Consider the following 18,639-nt stretch of genomic DNA (forward strand, 5'->3'; position numbering starts at 1 on the left):
AGAGGCGTCCCCCTCCTGACTGAGTGCAGCACGGGCGAGACCCGGCAGGGCTGTCTGTTGGGAACAGTTTTCTTCACATCACATTTGACTTTTAATGGATACTGGACAAAAGCGCTTAAAATGATGCGTTTTGAAAGTAGAATCTTTGAGGGGTGCCTGGGTGGCTCGGTCCCTTAGGCGTCCGACTTCATTCGGCTCAGGTCATGATCTCCTGGTTCATGGGTTCGAGCCCCACGTTGGGCTCTGTGCTGACAGCTCAGAGCCTGGAGCCTGCTTTGGAGTCTGTGTCTCCCTCACTCTCTGCCCCTCCCCCACTCATGCCCACTCGCTCTCAAAAATAAATAACTGCTAAAAAAAATTTTAAAAATTGAATCTTTTAACGTCTTAATAGGATTGAAAGGTCTTTATGGTGCCTACACAAAATCTCTTCTGGGATCACGCTCATATTCTGAGGGATGCCCCGCCTCGTTGGGTGAGCGTAGGAGGCGGCCACGTGGGGCAGGATGCCCCCAGACGCTCACCGCAGTTCCTCGCAGAGTGTCCGCTCGCTGGTCTAGCGGAAGAGAGCTGTGCCTTTCTCAGGCTCCACCAGCACCGTGGACGTGATTTGTTTTTCGAGTGGCCAGAGGGTGTGTGAGTCTGGAACCCAGAGTTCGTTCATTCACTGAGCACACTGGTTTGTGCCTGCTCTCTGCAGGCGCTGGGTAGGTGCTAAGAGAAAGGCATGGACCACCAAGGAGTTCTTCTGGTATGATGCTTTGACTTTAAGAGCCCCCTAAGAGGAAGCGCAGAGGGGAGGGCTTCGTCTCAGGCTGGACCTCACATGGGTTCTTTTTTCTTTTTTTAATGTTTATTTTTGAGAGACGGAGCACGAGCGGGGGAGGGGCAGAGAGAGAGGGAGACACAGAGTCCGAAGCGGGCTCCGGGCCCCGAGGTGTCAGCCCGGAGCCCGACGCGGGGCTCACACTCACGAACCGTAAGATCATGCACGACCTGAGCCGAAGTCGGATGGATGCTTAACCAGCTGAGCCACGCAGGCGCCCCTGGACCTCACATGTTTTAAACAAGCAACGTGATTTTCCTCTGATTGCTCTGGGATGGTTAAATATGAAGCCCCGTGGCTGGGCTTTATTTATGGTCCTGCGGGAGCAACATCGGCCAGCACAGAAGGGCTGTCCTTTCCTGCTTCGGCCAGGGTGCTTCGTTCACAGTGTCTGTCATCTGGCAAGGTTTTCCCAAGCGGGCCACTGCTGCCTGCGTTGTAAACATGCTCCCAGAGTAGCCTGTGCTCCGAAATTAACGTGTTCTCAGCAAAAGCCTCCTCGCAGCCTTGCAACTTGCTAGCTCTTTGTGTTTTGCAGCAAGCACATTTAGCTCTCTCTTGCTTTGTAATGCCAGCTTTATCACAGAACGTTCTCTGCTTGAACAATGTATTTGCTAATTAAAATCGGTTGCCTTGTCAGTGACTACAAGCCAGTGATTGATTTGATTGCTCTGGCATTGTAAGAAATTTATTATGAAAATATTAAAACATTTTTTAAAAGTAGAGAGCATATGGGGCGCCTGGGTGGCGCAGTCGGTTAAGCGTCCGACTTCAGCCAGGTCACGATCTCGCGGTCCATGAGTTTGAGCCCCGCGTCAGGCTCTGGGCTGATGGCTCAGAGCCTGGAGCCTGTTTCCGATTCTGTGTCTCCCCCTCTCTCTGCCCCTCCCCCGTTCATGCTCTGTCTCTCTCTGTCCCAAAAATAAATAAACGTTGAAAAAAAAAAATAAAAAAAAAAAAAGTAGAGAGCATGGGATAAAAAACACCATATACACGTCACCAGACTTAACCCTTGTTTTGCCACATTTCTTCATCTATTTAAAAAAAATTTTTTTAGAGAGCGTGAGCAGGGGAGGGGCAGAGAGAGGGAGACACAGAATCTGAAGCAGGCTCCAGGCTCCGAGCTGTTAGCACAGAGCCCAACGCGGGGCTTGAACCCACGGACCGCGAGATCGTGACCTGAGCTGAATTTGGACGCTTAACCGACTGAGCCAGCCAGGCGCCCCCTTCATCTATATTATTGTTGCTGAAGTACGTTGCAGACATCCAGACATTTTAGGATTTATCTCTAAAAAAATAATGACATTTTCCCTCCTAACCATGACATCACGGGCATTTCTAGTAAAATGAGTAATTCCTTGATGTCATTGAAATCCAGTCTCTGTTCCCATTTCTTCATCTGCCTCCCTGTAAGTCTTCCACGGATGGTCTCTTCAGGGCAGGATTCGATCATATGCTGCATGTTGACTGTTGCTGTTTTTTGCATTTTGCTGTTTTACGTCTTAAAGTTTTAAAGTCTAGACCAGTTCCTTCTCCCCAACTCACTGGATCTTCTTCTTCGTTTCCATCATATCGTACAAGTTCTTGGACCTTTCAGGTCTTGTGATAGAGGTGAAGTTTTTCATGGACTCCTTCTGTGGTACAGCTACGTTTTATTTTCTTGCATTTGTATTAGTTACTTTTAACTGGAGGTGTTTGTTTTTAATACTTCAGTATTAACGTTTATTTTTGAGAGAGCAGAGTGTGCGTGAGCCTGAGCAGGGGAGGGGCAGAGAGGAAGATGTAGAATCGGAAGCAGGCTCCAGGCTCTGAGCTGTCAACACGGAGCCCGATGCGGGGCTTGAACCCACAGACCGCGAGATCGTGACCTGAGCCAAAGTCATATATAGCCCGACGCAGGGCTTGAACCCACAGACTGCAAGATCATGACCTGAGCCAAAGTCATATATGCTTAACCAACTGAGCCACCCAAGTATCCCAATACTTCAGTATTAAACTGGCTTCAGCAGCTCAGAAAATGATTCTGATCTGACCTAGGCCGGGAGTTTACTGGGAGAGGCATTCCTTGTATCATTTCTTTTTAGTCTTGAATAAAATTATTCTTCTGGATTAATACAGATTTTATTGACTTGAAATGAGTGCAAAGTCCCGAAGGTGGGTCCTGGAGACCAGCTGTGTGTAAGGTTGAGAACCACCTCAGTAACTCCTGTTCACGTTCAGTTTGCAGAGAAATTCCAGGAGGTGAAAGAAGCCGCCAGACTAGCCAGAGACAAGTCCCAGGAGAAAACGGAGACTTCGAGCAATCATTCCCAAGTAAGTGATTTGTCCACAAAATAAATCTGAGTGTGATCAGTAATTGAGCCTCTTTGTTCCTTGTCACTTGTGACGAGAAGTAGGGACTTCCAGCATTAGGGGCGTTGTGAAGGCTTTTTCCACTCTTAGCCTGCTCGCACTGAGGTGTGAGGACGTGTTTCTCTGAGAGTCTTGAGTTTTCCAGATGTGCTGATGTATTTTTGACGGAAAGCACTAGATGAGGTTAGAATTAGCGCATGCCTCTGGCCCCTAAGAGGCATTCTTTGTCCTTGTGTTTAAATACCAGAGGCAAAGCACTGTGTTTCCCTTCAGTGCTGGGGGGCGAGTCTGCGTGAACGATGTGCAGTGACAATACCGGTGGGTACCTCGTGCCCACAAGAGAGAAAACTTGGCTGATGCCGGAGAACCCTTGTCTCTGCTTCTCTGTTTTAACAAAGTCAGATGGGAGATGGTATTCCAACGGCTCTGGTTTAGCAAAGGAGATACGGCTTTGCCAGAAATTGAGTTGTCTGTCTACTTAAAAGTGTGACGATTGGGGCGCCTGGGTGCCTCAGTCGGTTGAGCGTCTGACTTCGGCTCAGGTCATGCTCTTGCGGTTTGTGGGTTCGAGCCCCATGTTGTGCTCTGGGCTGACAGCTCAGGGCCTGGAGCCTGCTTTGGATTCTGTGTCTCCCTCTCTCTCTGCCCCTCCCCCCCCAATAAATAAAAACATTTTAAAAATGTCTAGTTTCTGAGGTCTAGTTTGGTGTATATAATGGTGGGTGGAAGCCTTGATCTCGTGGTAAGGTTGTGTGCACAGAGACAGGGAGAGGAGACGTCAGGGGCAGGATTCGGGGTTCGGAACAAGCACGATGCAACAGCCAACACAGCCGGGAGTCTGCCTGGCTGGGAGCAAGGTGCCCTGTGAGAGGAATTGGAGCTGCACTTGGTGATCCTGCAAAAGACCTGGAATTCTTGACTAGCAGTTTATTATTTGTTGTCTACTTATTGTTGGGTTGTTGTGGTAGACGTTGGAGGTGTTCCCTGACTGTTTCTCTGGAATTGATGTGAGGGTTGTACTCACATGGGGAGGAAGTCAGGGAGCCACAGACGGTCGGTGGATTGGCGAGGGCGCAGCTGCAGGGGTGAGGAGGAAGGGAGGGATGTTGAGGACAGCCTGTAGGAAGAGAACCAGGGGACTGGGCATCTTGAGCTGTCAAGACTGACATTCTAGACTTGACCGTCAGCCTCGAAGAAGTAATAGCTGAAGGCTTGGCCTTTCCAAGAAGCCGTGGGGAGAGGAGGGCAAAGCTAGAGCCTTGTTAAGTTTGCCCAGCTATGGGAAGGGGCCCAGCGAGGAAGACAGAGGAGAAACCTCCCCGTTACTGACCCGAGGCAGGCGCGTGCTAAGTGAGTCAGTGCTGCAGAGCGGAGGGCCCCGGGTTTGGCCACCACAGTGACTGACCCTCAGGACCGGGATTTCCCAGCGCCGGTCCCGGCTCATCGTATGAAAGATGCCCCGTGTGAATTTATGGAAATGAATGCGTATTAGACTTCAGGTGGGCAAGGACTTTCCTGACTCTTTCTGAATAACCTTTAATGTAATCCGAGTGATCCTGTTAATTTCATATACTGATAACCATAAGTAACCACTGAGCACCTATGAAATTGGACCCCTGAAATGAAATTGGACCCCCAAAATGGTCCACAATCTAGAGTTTCTAATATACAATCTTTTTCTGGACACCACATATTATAGCTATACCTTTAAACTTTAATATCAGAATTTCTTTATATAAGTGTTTTATTTTAATCTTTGTTCCCCCCCCCCCCACAAAAGGTATTTTAAACCTTAAATCATATATACCCATCAGATGCTATATTATGTGTATGTATTAATTACCTATCAGGGTTTTGTTTTTGTTTTTGTTTTTGTTTTGTCTCTAAGGTTTAGTTTTTATTTATCCTTCTTTTTTTTTTTTTCAATGTTTTTTTATTTATTTTTGGGACAGAGAGAGACAGAGCATGAACGGGGGAGGGGCAGAGAGAGAGGGAGACACAGAATCGGAAGCAGGCTCCAGGCTCCGAGCCATCAGCCCAGAGCCCGACGCGGGGCTCGAACTCCCGGACCGCGAGATCGTGACCTGGCTGAAGTCGGACGCCCAACCGACTGCGCCACCCAGGCGCCCCTTTTTCCTTTTTTAAAAAACATTAAAGTGTTAATCTTTTAGCGTAGATTTCTAGGAATTTTATTTTTTTAACGTGGGCGTTTTTGAACCTGTTCACAGCTTGGCAGAATTGTAAAACGAACCTCCGTGGGACGCATAGGTCAGCTTTAACGATTAAGAATTTATGACCTGTTGTTTCATCCATACCCCCACCCTGGACCCTCCTCTCCCCCTAAATTTTAAAGCAAATCCCAGAGATCATTTCATCTGTCAATATGTCAGCGCGTGGCTCTAGAAGACAAGGCCTCTGAGAGTCTTCCAGCACAAGAAAAGTATTAACATCTTGTTTTTCATATATGCAAATGTTCAGCAGCAGATATGTTCCCACATTTCTTGTGTGCATTTTAATTTTGTTTATGGCACTCTTTTTTTTTTTTTAAGAGAGAGAGCAGAAGTTTAAAGTCAGATGTACACATCATTCCCTTTCGGGTCCCTGCCTTGGCCTTTATGCTTATTGGAGGCTAAATAAGGTCTTATCCTAGACCAGATGAGATGTCACCCACGGTTGGTATGACTTGTTACACAAAGCAGCTCAGAATATTCATATTCATAATAATGCTGACAGCAGTGGAGGCCACAGCCACATCCGAGTCCTGCATGTTTAAGGAGTGTTGGTCTCTGTGGCCCCAGGGGGTTTTAAGTTCCAGCTTCTAATACTTTCTCCTCATTCCCTCTTTCTTGTTCTTTGTTGTGAATCCCTCCCCCTCTTTTCGTCTGTGGCTTCTGTGTTCAATAAGGGAGCCCCGGTGTCCAAGCTTGTTAGGTTTATGTATAAAGTTGAGTAAGTGATCCTGAGTCAGGGCCCCGGGTGGACTCTTTCCCTGTAAAGTGCACAGACTTTCTGAGCTTCGAGGAGAGTCCTCTGGGCCTTTTCCTTTGTTCTTTTTTTTTTTTTTTTAATGTTTATTTATTTCAAGAGAGAAAGAGTGCAAGTGGGGGAGGGGTAGACAGAAAGAGGGAGAGAGAGAGGGAGAGAATCTCAAGTAGGCTCTGCGCTGTCAGCACAGAGCCCGACACAGGGCTTGAACTCCCAAAGCCACAAGATCACGACCTGAGCCGAAATCAAGAGTCGGATGTTCAGCTCGACCCACTGAGCCGCTCAGGCGCCCCTTCCTTTGTTCTTTGATATCTTTCCACGTGCTAGTCTTTGCCGCATCCCGGTCCCATGACTTGCTTCTCCCCCGCTCACTAACATGCTTTCTCGTTATGCCCGATTTGCTGCTACTGTGAACAGTAATGTGTGAAGGGAATTCACTTTGGCCAGGAATCTGGGTGTGAAAGCCCGTCTTCTACTCAGGCATCCAGCGTCAACGGGACGGACGATGAAAAGGCCTCTCACGTGGGTCCTGCTGACACGCACCTGAAGTCTGAGAACGACAAGCTGAAGATTGCTTTGACGCAGAGGTAAGGGTGTTTGAAATCCAGACGCTATTTTCTCCCGGCTCAGTGCCTCCCTGCAGCCTTTCCTGCTGCGCAGGGTTTCCTGAGGAGACGGGGTCCTGCTCAGAGTGTCTGGTCTTGTCTCCGGGCCAAAGGAAGGCCAGCTGGCTCTGTGGCTATTCTCCGTCTGGCTGACCAGACTGGTGTCAGTTCATGTGTGTGAGTGTGCAAGTGTGTGTGTGTGTGTGTGTGTGTGTGTGTGTGTGTGTGTGTCTGCTTACGGTGAGAGCACAGAGAACGTGAAAGAGGTTTGTGTGAGTGTGGCAGAGATGTGTGCCTGTGCTTGTATGTGTTTTTTTTCGTGTTTTTTTTTTTATTTTTTTAATGTTTACTTAGTTTTAAGAGAAAGAGACAGGGCGTGAGTGGGGGAGACAGAGAGGGAGACACAGAATCCAAAGTAGGCTCCAGGCTCCGAGCTGTCAGCACAGAGCCCGACTCGGGGCTTGAACCCACAAAGCATGAGATAATGACCTGAGCAAAAGTCGGACGCTCAACCAACTGAGCCACCCAGGCTCCCCTCTTTAATTTTTTTTTTAATGTTTGTTTATTTTTGGGAGAGACAGAGCGAGTGGGGGAGGACAGAGGGAGAGGGAGACAGAGAATTTGAAGCAGGTTCCAGGCTCTGAGCTGTCAGCACAGAGCCCAGCGCGGGACTAGAACTCACAAACCTTGAGATCGTGACCTTAGCTGAAGTCTGACACTCAACCGACTGAGCCACCCAGATGCCCCCGTTTTGTTTTCTAGGGACCCAAGTTTATCATTTACTTGTATATAAGATTGCATCTTGAACACTCAAGAAAAACCTGTGAAAATCTAACAAACTATGAAAAACTATGAAAAATAATGTAACATCTCACAAAAATCAATAGCTTCTCTATATACAAACATCACATAGAAAATATGTATTTGAAGAAGAGATTTCCTTTAACAATAGGAGCTAGAACCATAAATTACACGAGCCAGAATCATAAAATACAAAAACTTCAGAAAATACAGTATCTCTGTAAAGAAAGCTTTAAAATGATTTTGAGGACTATAAATGAATAATTAAAAAATATATTTTCTGTTGGAAAGTAGTAGGAAGCCTTGATATTTTAAAAAGAATCAATTTTCAGGGTGCCTGGGTGGCTCAGTCGGTTGAGCATCCGACTTCAGCTCAGGTCATGATCTCACAGCTCGTGACTTCGAGCCTCGCGTCAGGCGCTGTGCCGACAGCTCAGAGCCTGGAGCCTGCTTCTGCTTCTGTGTCTCCCTCTTTCTCTGCCCCTAACTCACTTGCATTCTGTCTCTGTCTCTCTCAAAAATAATAGATAGATAGATAGATAGATAGATAGATAGATAGATAGATAGATAGAAAGAAAGAATGAATCAATTTCCCCTAAACTGATGTATAAATTATTTAACACAATCCCCATAATAATATCAACATGACTTTAATTTGTAATGACTACACAGGCTATGTGTATGTTTTTGTATCTTGAGATGGCCCTTTTCCGGAAGGCTGGGCTGATCTGACCCTGTGAGCATATTCAGAGCTGCTATCCTTGGGAATCATCCCGTTCCCCCAGCGGGGGGTTTGGCCAGCTTCCCCCAACCTTCCTGTGGCTGAGAAGGTGCTCTCCTCAGACTTGCCCCCATTAAAAAGCTGGGTCATATGAACTCCATTTTACAGATGAGGAAACTTAGTCCCAGGTGGTAAAAAGTGAGTCCTTGCCTGAGGTCACACGGCTAGTAAATTTTTCCATCATACCACCTGCTTTTCACTCTTTCGTGGTTTTAACACAGCACTGCCTGGATGAAAACGTTTCACCCCTAAAAATAAATGTTTTTAAATCCCCACTTAAAATTTTTTTTTTTCAATGTTTATTTATTTTTGGGACAGAGAGAGACAGAGCATGAACGGGGGAGGGGCAGAGAGAGAGGGAGACACAGAATCGGAAACAGGCTCCAGGCTCCGAGCCATCAGCCCAGAGCCTGACGCGGGGCTCGAACTCACGGACCGCGAGATCGTGACCTGGCTGAAGTCGGACGCTTAACCGACTGCGCCACCCAGGCGCCCCTAACTCCCCACTTAATGAACAAGTGAATTATAGGAAGAGAGCATGAAACCATTTCTCTAAATCAGCTTACATTCTCGATCATTACCTCTGAAATTAATCAGATTATATTTTACCTTTTTTTTTTTTTTTTTTTTTTTTTTTGCTATGGTGTTTGAAAGCTTATCTTTTCCAGTGAAGTTCCTAGATCCTTGAGACTAGGATGAAAGGTGACACAGATTATTGAGATACAGTCCTATTTACTTACTGAAAAAAAAAAAAAAAAATCTCCCCCCCCCCCCCGCCTCCCCCCGTCAAAAAGCATTTAGAGACAGAAGTCTGGTTGTTCAGCCAGGCAGGATTGATAAGAATCCCGGGCTTGCCCTGTGTGTCCTGTGCGGCTCAGCCCTCGGGGCACCCACGACACCCCACGCTGGGCTCCAAAACCAGGAGACAGAGGAACATGAAAGCCAACAGTACCTGAGGGGAACCTGATTCCAGTTTGCTTCTGGTTGTTTTTTTTTTTTTTTTTTTTAAATGTTTATTTTTGAGAGGGAGAGACAGAGCTCAAGTGGGGGAGCAGCAAAGAGAGAGGGAGACAGAATCCGGAGCAGGCTCCAGGCTCCAAGCTGTCAGCACAGAGCCCGATGTGGGGCCCGAACTCGTTGAACCACGACATCATGACCCGAGCCACAGTCAGATGCTCAACTAACTGAGCCACGCAGGCACCACCCTCCCGCCAAGTTTGTTTTTTGAAGCTCCTTCAGGGAGCACAGAGGATGAAGGGCAAACACGAGGTTGTCTTGGTCACATGGAGGTGTCCCGCAGACCTGTGGTCGTCCTCTGCCCCTGACGTCAGGTCAGTCTGGGCCCCCTCTCTCCCACGGTCACTGTGTCCTCTGCCCTCTGGTCTCTGGCTCTGGAGTCCTCTTGGGGCTTGGAGGGGACACAGGGGCCTACCCTGGCCCGGAGCCAGTGTCTGTCATACCTGGTGTCCTCAGGTGTCCGGGATTGCTGGAAAGGGCCTGGCTGTCATGACACTCCTTCAGGAAGGGACGGGACAGGACACGACGCAGGGCTCTGGGGCCAGGGCTCAGGAGGGAGCGAGGGGGTCTTCCCCGCACTGCCGGGGTGGCAGGTGGGGTGGAGCGGGGCGGAGGGCACACGGCCACCCGGTCACCTCCCGCGCCCCCGCAGCGCCGCCAACGTGAAGAAGTGGGAGGTGGAGCTGCAGACCCTGCGGGAGAGTAACGCGCGGCTGACGGCAGCGCTTCAGGAGTCGGCCGCCAGCGTGGAGCAGTGGAAGCGCCAGTTCTCCCTGTGCCGCGAGGAGAACGATCGGCTCCGGAACAAGGTGGGCGCCGGGACAGCGGCCGTGGTCGGGGGCTGCTTTGTTAAGTTCAGGACCTGGCGGGGGAGGGGTGGGGGGGATCGCACGGAGGCTGGTATTCCCTTGGCTGTCGCTCCTCCGTTGGCCCCCTGCCCGCCCAGCCTGGATGGACCCGCAGAGCCGCCCCCCTGTCTCCCCACCTTCCTTTGGTAAGGATGGCGCGGAGCCCTGCCTCGTGTTGTCTTTTTCATTTCGGCGCCGTAAGTGCTGCCGGCCAGGGCGCCAGGCCAAGTGCTGACTCCGCGTTCCCTCCCGAGGCCCGGCCGAGTGGCCTGCCAGAGGGATCGGTGGCCCTTTGCTGCTCTTTCCAAGCAGGGAGTTGGTTTCTGTTTGCGTCTGAGTCTCAGACCCAAACCCGGGAGGAGTCCGCTCCCCTCAACGAGAAGCATTGGGAACCTCCAGGGTGCAAGGTAGATGTCAGTGGGGTCCCCAGCAGCTCCTGTGGCTGGGGGTTCAGACCCCGAGAGCTGGTGTGCCGGCCACCTCTGAAAGTGCCCTCGTGGTGACCGCCCAGTGCCCTTTGCCTCGAGGCCTGCCGCTTGTTTGCGGGACCCCATCGGTGTGGGGTTCTGTGTTACCAGCGGGTTGCGTTCCTACTGCGCACGTGCGCTCTGGCTGCTGGGAAGCACTCAGCATCAGACACACAGCAGTGCCAAGCTGGTGAGGCCTTTGCGTCCCTTCTGAGGGGGTCAGGGCTGGGAAGGGGAGAAGAATGAACTCTGGGGACTCGCCAGTTCAGTCTGCACGTCTCCTGTCTCCAGGAGGAGGCTCGCGGGCCAGGCCCTTCCTGCCGTGCACCGGTAAGGAAAGGTCACCCTAATTTAAAATGTTGGAAATGTCCCTGTGTCCCATTTGGTGGCCATTGTCCCACAGGGCTGATTGGTTCTCTTCCCTGCTGGCTTAAACCTTTGAGATGAAACAGAATGATCCAGGACCTGATGAAACGATGTACCGATCATTATGGGGAGAAGTAGATAGATTCATGGGACATCCGGCCCCTATACTTGTGAGGAATCCTTTAAAGCAAACCTGAAGTTCCTATCCCGTGGCTGAGAGAGAGAACCGGAAGCCCGGCTCGTCCTGAAGCCAGGTTTGGTGACGGGACTGGGCTCTGCCGGGGGTGAAGGAGGGCAGCCGCCCGGAGTTGGTTCGTAGACGCGAGGAAAGATGCGAAAGGGGGTTCGTTTGTGGTTCCGTTTGGAAAGACAGCATAAACAGCCGTGGTGACCTTCTGTTTCACCACCGAAGTAACGTGGCATCCCTGCTTTGTTAAAGATTGACGAGCTGGAGGAGCAGTGCAGCGAGATAAACAGAGAGAAGGAGAGGAACACGCAGCTGAAGCAGAGGCTCGAGGAGCTGGAGTCCGAAGTGCGGGAGAAGGAGACGGTGAGTGGGCCGGCGGGGCCGTCCATGCCTGGGACACGGCAGGGGTCTGGGGAGCATGTGACTTGCCTGGCAGCTGCCTGGGCATCCGAGGGGGACCGCCCAGAGCTGCATCGAGGCACAAACGCTCAGAGCACGGGGCCGACCCTGCCCTGCGCAGCCCCCGCACCAGCTGTGTCGCCAGGCCAGGCTGGACGCTTACGAAACACTCAGAAACTGTGACAGGTGATCTGCGATCAGGCAGTTGTTTTCGCCCCGGGGCGGGGGTGGGGGGGTTGGCAGGACAGCTGAGGTACCAAACCTCCCAGCCTCAGTTTCCCCATCTGCAAGTTGGGGATCGTAAGAGCACCTGTCTTTTCTGTGGTGGTGTGCAGACTTCACTCGATAACAACACCTAACACCCCCGGCCGCGCGTTACGTGTTAACTTCATCCCCGTTGTCGTTACGCAGACGGTACAGACTCAGCATAGCTGCCTCCGTCGGCTGCACACGGGTCGTGGACGTTCACGAGGGCTTTTTTTTTTTTTTTTTAATCTGACTTGCTTTCACGATTTTTTTTCAAACCTCTGTCCCCCGTAGGAGTTGAATGACCTCCGCAAACAAAGTGAAATCATACCTCAGCTCATGTCAGAGTGCGAATACGTCTCTGAGAAGTTAGAGGTAAGGAAGGGCACATCTGCCTTGGCTCCGACTGGAAGGCGTTCGTGGGGGCTACCCCTTTCTCCAGGCTCCCCCTTTTCACACCTCCCGCGGTAAAGAACAGTGACTTTCTAGTCCTGAAAAGCCATTGGTAACCGCCTACCAGATGCCATCTGTGACCCCTCCCCAGGGTGCAGACTCAGCAGTGTTTGCCTTCTGGTTTTTCCACTTCTGCGAAGGTGTCTTGTGAATAATCATCGTGCAGTGACTGATTCCTGCCCACAGAAGTCTCTGCAGAGTCTTTGGGCGGTGAGGAGCCCGGCAGAAGGGAGGGCGGAGAGTGTAAGACCCCGGTGCTAGCCCACCTTGCCCGTGACCTTGGACTTAACCCTGGGTACCCATCCCCCCCCCCCACCCACCGCACTGGCCTCAGGTTCCCGATCCACAGAGAGGGGTTTCCACATCCCCTTTCACCTCCAAGGGTCCCCCCACTTCAGGAACGACCCCCATATTAGTCGGTGGTTCCTGTACACGTGAGCAGAACACTCCTGATCACATCCAGCTCTTACTGGATGTGAAGAGCACAGGCTTATACCTTGTTTAAGGACTCGCAGCCACCAGACCCTTAGGAGCTCGACTGCCCCCTTGGTCACACCACCTGATGCCGGTGCCCAGACCGCTGTGCCTGAGTCTGGCACGGCTCCAACCTTCCTCATGGACGCCAGAGGCTGGCCCGGGAGCCTCTCCGTAGAGCCAGGGAAACAAGTCACTGTCCCGTTGGACCTGCTTCTCTGTCTCAGAATGGAACTAGCATGTGGTCTCTACTGACCGTTCTGGGACTGGGGCGGAAAACCCCGCGTGCTAGGCCTGCGGGCTTCCTCTCCTGGGCACTCTGTGAGAAGGCCCTCTTGCCTCAGGCTCCCCCAGGCAGAACCCAAGCTCTGTGTCCTGTGTGGAGCCGCCCTTTATCAGCTCAGGTGTTGGTCACGCACTCTGCCAGGGAACCATCAGGAAAGGGGGTGCACCGGAGAGCCCCGAGTTCTGTGCTGACGTCAGCAGGCACAGGCGTGGGTGCTGGGGGACTTAGCTAGGGATGCGGGCCCCCCAGAGGGAGGGGGTCTCGGTGACCGGTCCCCCGGTGTGTCTTCCTTCAGGCGGCAGAGAGAGACAATCAGAACCTGGAGGGCAAGGTGCGGTCCCTCAAGACGGACATTGAGGAGAGTAAGTACCGCCAGCGCCACCTGAAGGTGGAGCTCAAGAGCTTCCTGGAGGTGCTGGACGCGAAGATCGACGGCCTGCACGACTTCCGCCGCGGCCTCTCCAAGCTGGGGGCCGACAGCTAGGGGCTGTGGGCCGAGGGCTGGGGCGTCCTCTCGTGTGCGTCGCTCTGTTAGTGCAGGTGTGGTTTGTTGCGCCTCCACACCCGTGGTGCCGTCCACTCTCCCCTCCGGAACACACGCCTCCTCTCGCCTCCCTGACCTCGCGAGGCTGCGGACATCTGGAAGGTTCTGACTCAGGAATCCCGCTCTAGGTCTCCCTTAAACGTTTACGTAGTCAGGGCAGGGATGTTTGTATCTTTCTTAAGGGCTGTTGCGACCATACCAACTGAGCAAAGGATTTTCTATTACAAACAGGAACACGCTTTCCACCTCCTTTTTTTGGAAGAACGTTCAGAGCGTTTGAACGTCCACCAGGCACCCGTGCGCGGGGCATGGGGGTAATGCCTTCCCTCTCGATAAGAATCAAGATGCTTTAAAGCAGCCGCTTAGTAGAGACTTGTCCGGAGAGAGCAAACAAGTCTGGGGTGGGCTCACAGGCACTGCCTGCACCCACTCTGCCCCCCTTCCACCCACCCCCAGTTCGTAGGGTTGCGACAGTGTTCCTTTCCTGGGTTTTAACTTCTGAGCAGATGACTGTGCTGTGGGGACAGCGTGCAGTGAGGGCGCCTAGCACAGTGCCTGGCACAAAGGTGCTTAATAAATATTTGTTTAACTAAACAGATAAACAGAACTTAGTGTTTTAATCGACACCCCCCCCCCCCTTCCCAGCCTCCTGCCAGCAGGGTCCATTGGATCCTGTTGAACAATCCTTCCTTTTGCTGATCTGGGCGAGTATCAGATAGGAATTTGACTCATTGTGTGTGGTCAAGCTTCTGGATGGGCTCGGGTGGCCCTGGGGCAGGGCAGGTGGCCACGGAAGCAGCAGGAGCTGGTCTGAGGCCCCCCAGTGGTCCATTCATGGTGCTTGCTCTGTCCCTGGGCCCTTTTGAACTGGGACCACCCTTCTTCTCCAGGCTTGGGATGTAGGCCAGGACCCTGTGTGGGGAAAGAGCTCGCCCAAGCCCACGAGGGAAAGTCTGCTCAGCCTGGCTGAGCCGTGACCTTAGCAACAGAGCAGCCCTGCCTGCCTCCCTTCCTGCTAAGGGAGGGACCAGAGACATTCGGCTCTTCTCTCTTACAGAGTTTCTCGGCGGGGCCAGGGACATCTGGGTGCCCTGCACGTGCCTTGGCTACAGGCATTTCGAAATGCCTTTCGGGATGTTGGAGGCCTTACTGCCTCCTTGCCTCCCTCTGCCTGCTTTGAGAACCACCAAGAGAGCATCCCCTTCTAGAAAAAGTTTCTAGAACTACCCCCTGGTGAATCTGGATAAACAACAAAACAGCCGAGGAGGCAGTGGGACACACACACACGCACGCACACGCCCACACGCGCGCACCCTATGGTGAGTCCTGCCACCGAGACTGTCTCTGAGCAGAGAGGTATTATTTGGGAGGAGGGAAGGCCGGTCGTCTGGAGCACCGAGGCACCTCGGGACAGTGGGGGATGGGGGCCTGCAGGCCGAGTGGGGCAGCTTTGCCTGAGCATGCCGGGCTCGTGGCGCACGGGCAGTGGCAAGTGTGGGCAGCCCTCTCGGTGACAGGAGGTAGGGTGCTGCCGTCCTGCCCTCCCCAGAGCTCCGGATGGCACAGGACAGTGGGTAGCAGCTCCCTACTGGTCAGGAGACCAGAAAGCCAGGCTGGCCGTGGTTTGGCCCAGCAGTGGCTGAAAGGGGGTTCTTCTGAGGCCAGGTCAGACCACCTGGCTGCAGACTGGACCTGGGGCTGCCTGGGAGCAGCCGGGATTCCGAGACCTCAGCCTGGAGCCTTCCGATGCCCAGCACTCCCGCGTGTTAGGTCACTTACTGGTCTGGAAGGGACCCTCTTGACTGACGGGAGTGTGCTCGGGTGACCTGTTCACAGGGAGGTAGAGTTGCCGAAGCCCTTGTGCATTGCATCTTGCTGTTGGTAGGAGACGTTGGCAGAAGTTGTACCACGACCGCTGTGTCCCTCCGTGGTCAGGGCCCACGATCCCTGCCCAGCCATCCCTGGGGAGTTGGGTGAGGACCCTGAAGGTGGGAGGTGAGGACCCGCGAGTGGCCTCATGCGTTGCAGCCCAGGAGCTATGAGCGGGACGGGCTCCTCAGAGGGTGCTGGGTTTAGCAGGGAAGATACAACAGCCGTACAGAAGCACTAGCCTTGCCCCTCCTTCTGCTTTTCTCGGAAGATCTCAGTGCTTCTTCACCGACATTATTTAAAAAAAAAAAAAAAAGTCCTGGGGACAACCTGGAGGGTCCATGAAGACACTGCCTGGTCACTCACCCCTGGCACTGTGCGTGTGGGCTCCGTATAATGAAAATGACCTGCTCAGTTCGTCCCAGTCTCTGCCTGAGCCGGTGTAACACGTCCTCACTTATGAGGGCGTCAGCTCCACTGATGTCCTGTGCTTGGCATCATGGAAAGCCAGCGTGGGCAGCTCAGCTCACCCGCCTCCCCCCCTCCCCCCCCCTGGCCCCATGAGCATGTGGCCCCGCTGTGCTGCTGGGACACGTATCGCCAGCCTGCCCTTCGTTTCCAGATCAGGCCTCCTGATTCGGGCACGTCCAGGGCTGGCTGCCCAAACCCGATTGGCTTTTGTCTGCGTCTGTTAAAGCTGGGGTCCAAAGCGGGGGACGCGCAGCACGGAGCCCTGTCGTGGTAATGGGCCTGAAAAATAATTTTCCTTCTGAGTAGAGACCCAGTTGGCAAGGGGAGGAGAGGTCTTCCTAGTGACAGGTTGGGGCAGTATGGTCATGCCGTGAAGGGAGAGCGAGCCAGCATCCACGTGAGACCTGGAATGTGTGTGGCGCGTCAGTCCCACGCCGTCCAGCACGCTGTCACATTAGACTTCAAGTGGGTGAGAGGGTCTCTCAGGGTCATTCCCCACTTTGCAGACAGTGACACGCCTGTCACCCAGCTAGCGATCAGCCCCAGGGGGCGCTGCATCCAACTCTGCCAGACCTCGGTCCCGCCTCTTTCCGGGAGTCTTGCCACTCTTCTCCCTTGGTGACCTTTTGGCGCTAAGAAAACAAATTCTCTTGTGTCCTGATGAGACCACACTGTGGTCATATTATTTTAACGTGAGTCCACAGCAAGCGATGATTTATAAATGAGCGAACTAGAATTACATTTGCGTTCATTATAGACAGTAAGGTCCATTTGGTAATGACTCTGGCTTTGCCGGGGTCATTGCGAGACACTCCTGGTTACAGTGATGTCCGTGCTCCGAGAGGCCGGATCTAGGAAACACGAACACGTCGAGTTCTTTGTTGATGGCTCTAGTGGAGACAGAGCAGAGCAGTGGGTGCACAGCAAGCGAGAAGCCCTGAGATGTTAGAGCGAGAGGTAGCGCTCTGGCTGGGAGGTCCCCCATGGGAAACGTGGACTCAGGGAGGACAGCGTATAAGTCGCGTGCTCCCAGAAGCATCACCATCTGCCCGTTTTAAAGGACTATTCTGTAGAAGTCAGGGGCAAAGCGGGACGAGAGCCAGCCGCGGGGCACGGCAGGGACCGTACCGGGGACCTCATGTGTGGCCAGGTGCACCCTTGGAAGGCAGACTTAGCGTAGGCCTTCGAAAGACGCTGCCCTGTGAGACGGAGCCAGCCCCGCTCTTTGCTGATCCCTGAAAGTGGGTTGTTGTGCCATCGGTCCTTCTAAAAGTTACGATTCTTTCTTTGAAATACCATTGGATTTTGAAGTGCTGACCATTTAAACTAGAAGCTTGTAAATCAATGTCCGTACATATTTTTAAATGATATGCATGGTTTAAGAGGAACCTAATTCTGGGTACGTGGTTTCCTCCAAAAGAAAACATTATCTATTCCGGGGGTGGTGGGGTGGCATCATGGAGAGGGAATCCTGTACAGAAATGTATGTTCTTTAAGTGTCTTTTCCATACACCTGCCTCAAGGATTGTTACTCTTTAAATGCCAGCCAGGCAAGAGGGGGACTTTGGTAATAATTTGGCAGCTGGATGGAACATCCTAGTGAACTTAGGAGTGTGTGTGTGTGTGTGTGTGTGTGTGTGTGTGTGTGTGTGTGTGTGTGTTGGGGAAAGAGATGGGAGAAACTACAAAGAACAAGGTTTTAAATGAAAAATACGTACACCTAAGAAAGAATAGCCTTTAATACTCCTGGTGGTGATACTCCATGTTCTGGAATCTATGAGAAGATGAGTTTCTGGGTCTTTCGTTTCGAGTGGGGTTGTACAGTGCCCTGCGCTCTCTGATGATGCAGAGCCTTGTGAAGAGGGGTCCCCCCCCCAGTCACACAGACCCCTGGTGCCCCTGGCCGGAGCCCAGAGAAACCACAGTGGAGGCCAGACTGGTACATTTTGGCAGGTGGTTGACAGGTCTGATGATACACAGCTGCCGGGCGTGTGTCACTGTTGTCAGGCCGTTGTCCCGCTTTCGGTATCAGGTCCTGACTTGAAATAGTCGTAGCGATGTCTCGTGATATAGCAGGCCACTAGGCATTTCTTACATCGAATGTAAGAATTTAATCATTAGTATGAAGTGGTCGAGTGGGCTCTCCCAGGAGTACTAGGGTTTGTTTGGATTTTTTTCCTTTTTTAAATGCATTTTTGGTACATGAATAATCTATACATTTTTTTTTTTAAAAAGGAAACTACAGATGAGTGAAAAGAAAAAAAGTCACCTATCAGACCATCTGATTATAACCACTGTTAACATTTTGATATATATCTTTTCAGACTTTTTTCTGTGCGTTTATGTTTTATTACTTTTTTCGTGAAATACAATTATGTTATACGTAGTGTCTTAGCACTTGCTTTTTTCCCTTGTGGCACCGTATTGTGACTCGATTTCTATATCACTAAAGATGTAATTCCATCATTTTTAATATCTATAGAGGTTGTCCCTTAGGTTACTTAGGTTTCTGATTTTTTACTGTCACAGTTGATGAAATCCTTCATTCTAACATCTTTGTAAACTTTTCAGAATATTTACTTAGGATGATTTTCTACAGTTGGCCTTGCCAGCTTAACAGCGTGGTGGGCAGTCCACCCAGTACTGCCCTGTGCCTCCTCCCGTC

At 51.8% G+C, this 18,639-nt stretch overlaps 1 protein-coding gene across 3 annotated transcripts in view; it reads left to right on the top strand.

Annotated features, from left to right (window-relative positions):
* The window catches only part of HOMER2 (homer scaffold protein 2), a 106,752-nt gene extending 88,553 nt beyond the window's left edge, over positions 1-18,199 (top strand). For 2 of the 3 annotated variants that reach the window (XM_040493526.1, XM_040493528.1), the window contains exons 4-9: positions 3,044-3,136; positions 6,608-6,747; positions 10,017-10,173; positions 11,485-11,595; positions 12,172-12,252; positions 13,386-18,199. In XM_040493526.1, the coding sequence (XP_040349460.1) occupies positions 3,044-3,136; positions 6,608-6,747; positions 10,017-10,173; positions 11,485-11,595; positions 12,172-12,252; positions 13,386-13,574 (771 nt within the window). In that variant the 3' untranslated portion in view covers positions 13,575-18,199. The remainder of the gene's footprint in view (positions 1-3,043; positions 3,137-6,607; positions 6,748-10,016; positions 10,174-11,484; positions 11,596-12,171; positions 12,253-13,385) is intronic. The other variant, XM_040493527.1, reaches the window with a different exon arrangement.
* The last annotated feature ends 440 nt before the right edge of the window (positions 18,200-18,639 follow it).

The sequence above is a fragment of the Herpailurus yagouaroundi genome, unplaced genomic scaffold, assembly GCF_014898765.1.
Source record: "Herpailurus yagouaroundi ecotype Mexico unplaced genomic scaffold, PumYag 185, whole genome shotgun sequence".
NCBI classification, from domain to species: Eukaryota; Metazoa; Chordata; class Mammalia; order Carnivora; family Felidae; genus Herpailurus; species Herpailurus yagouaroundi.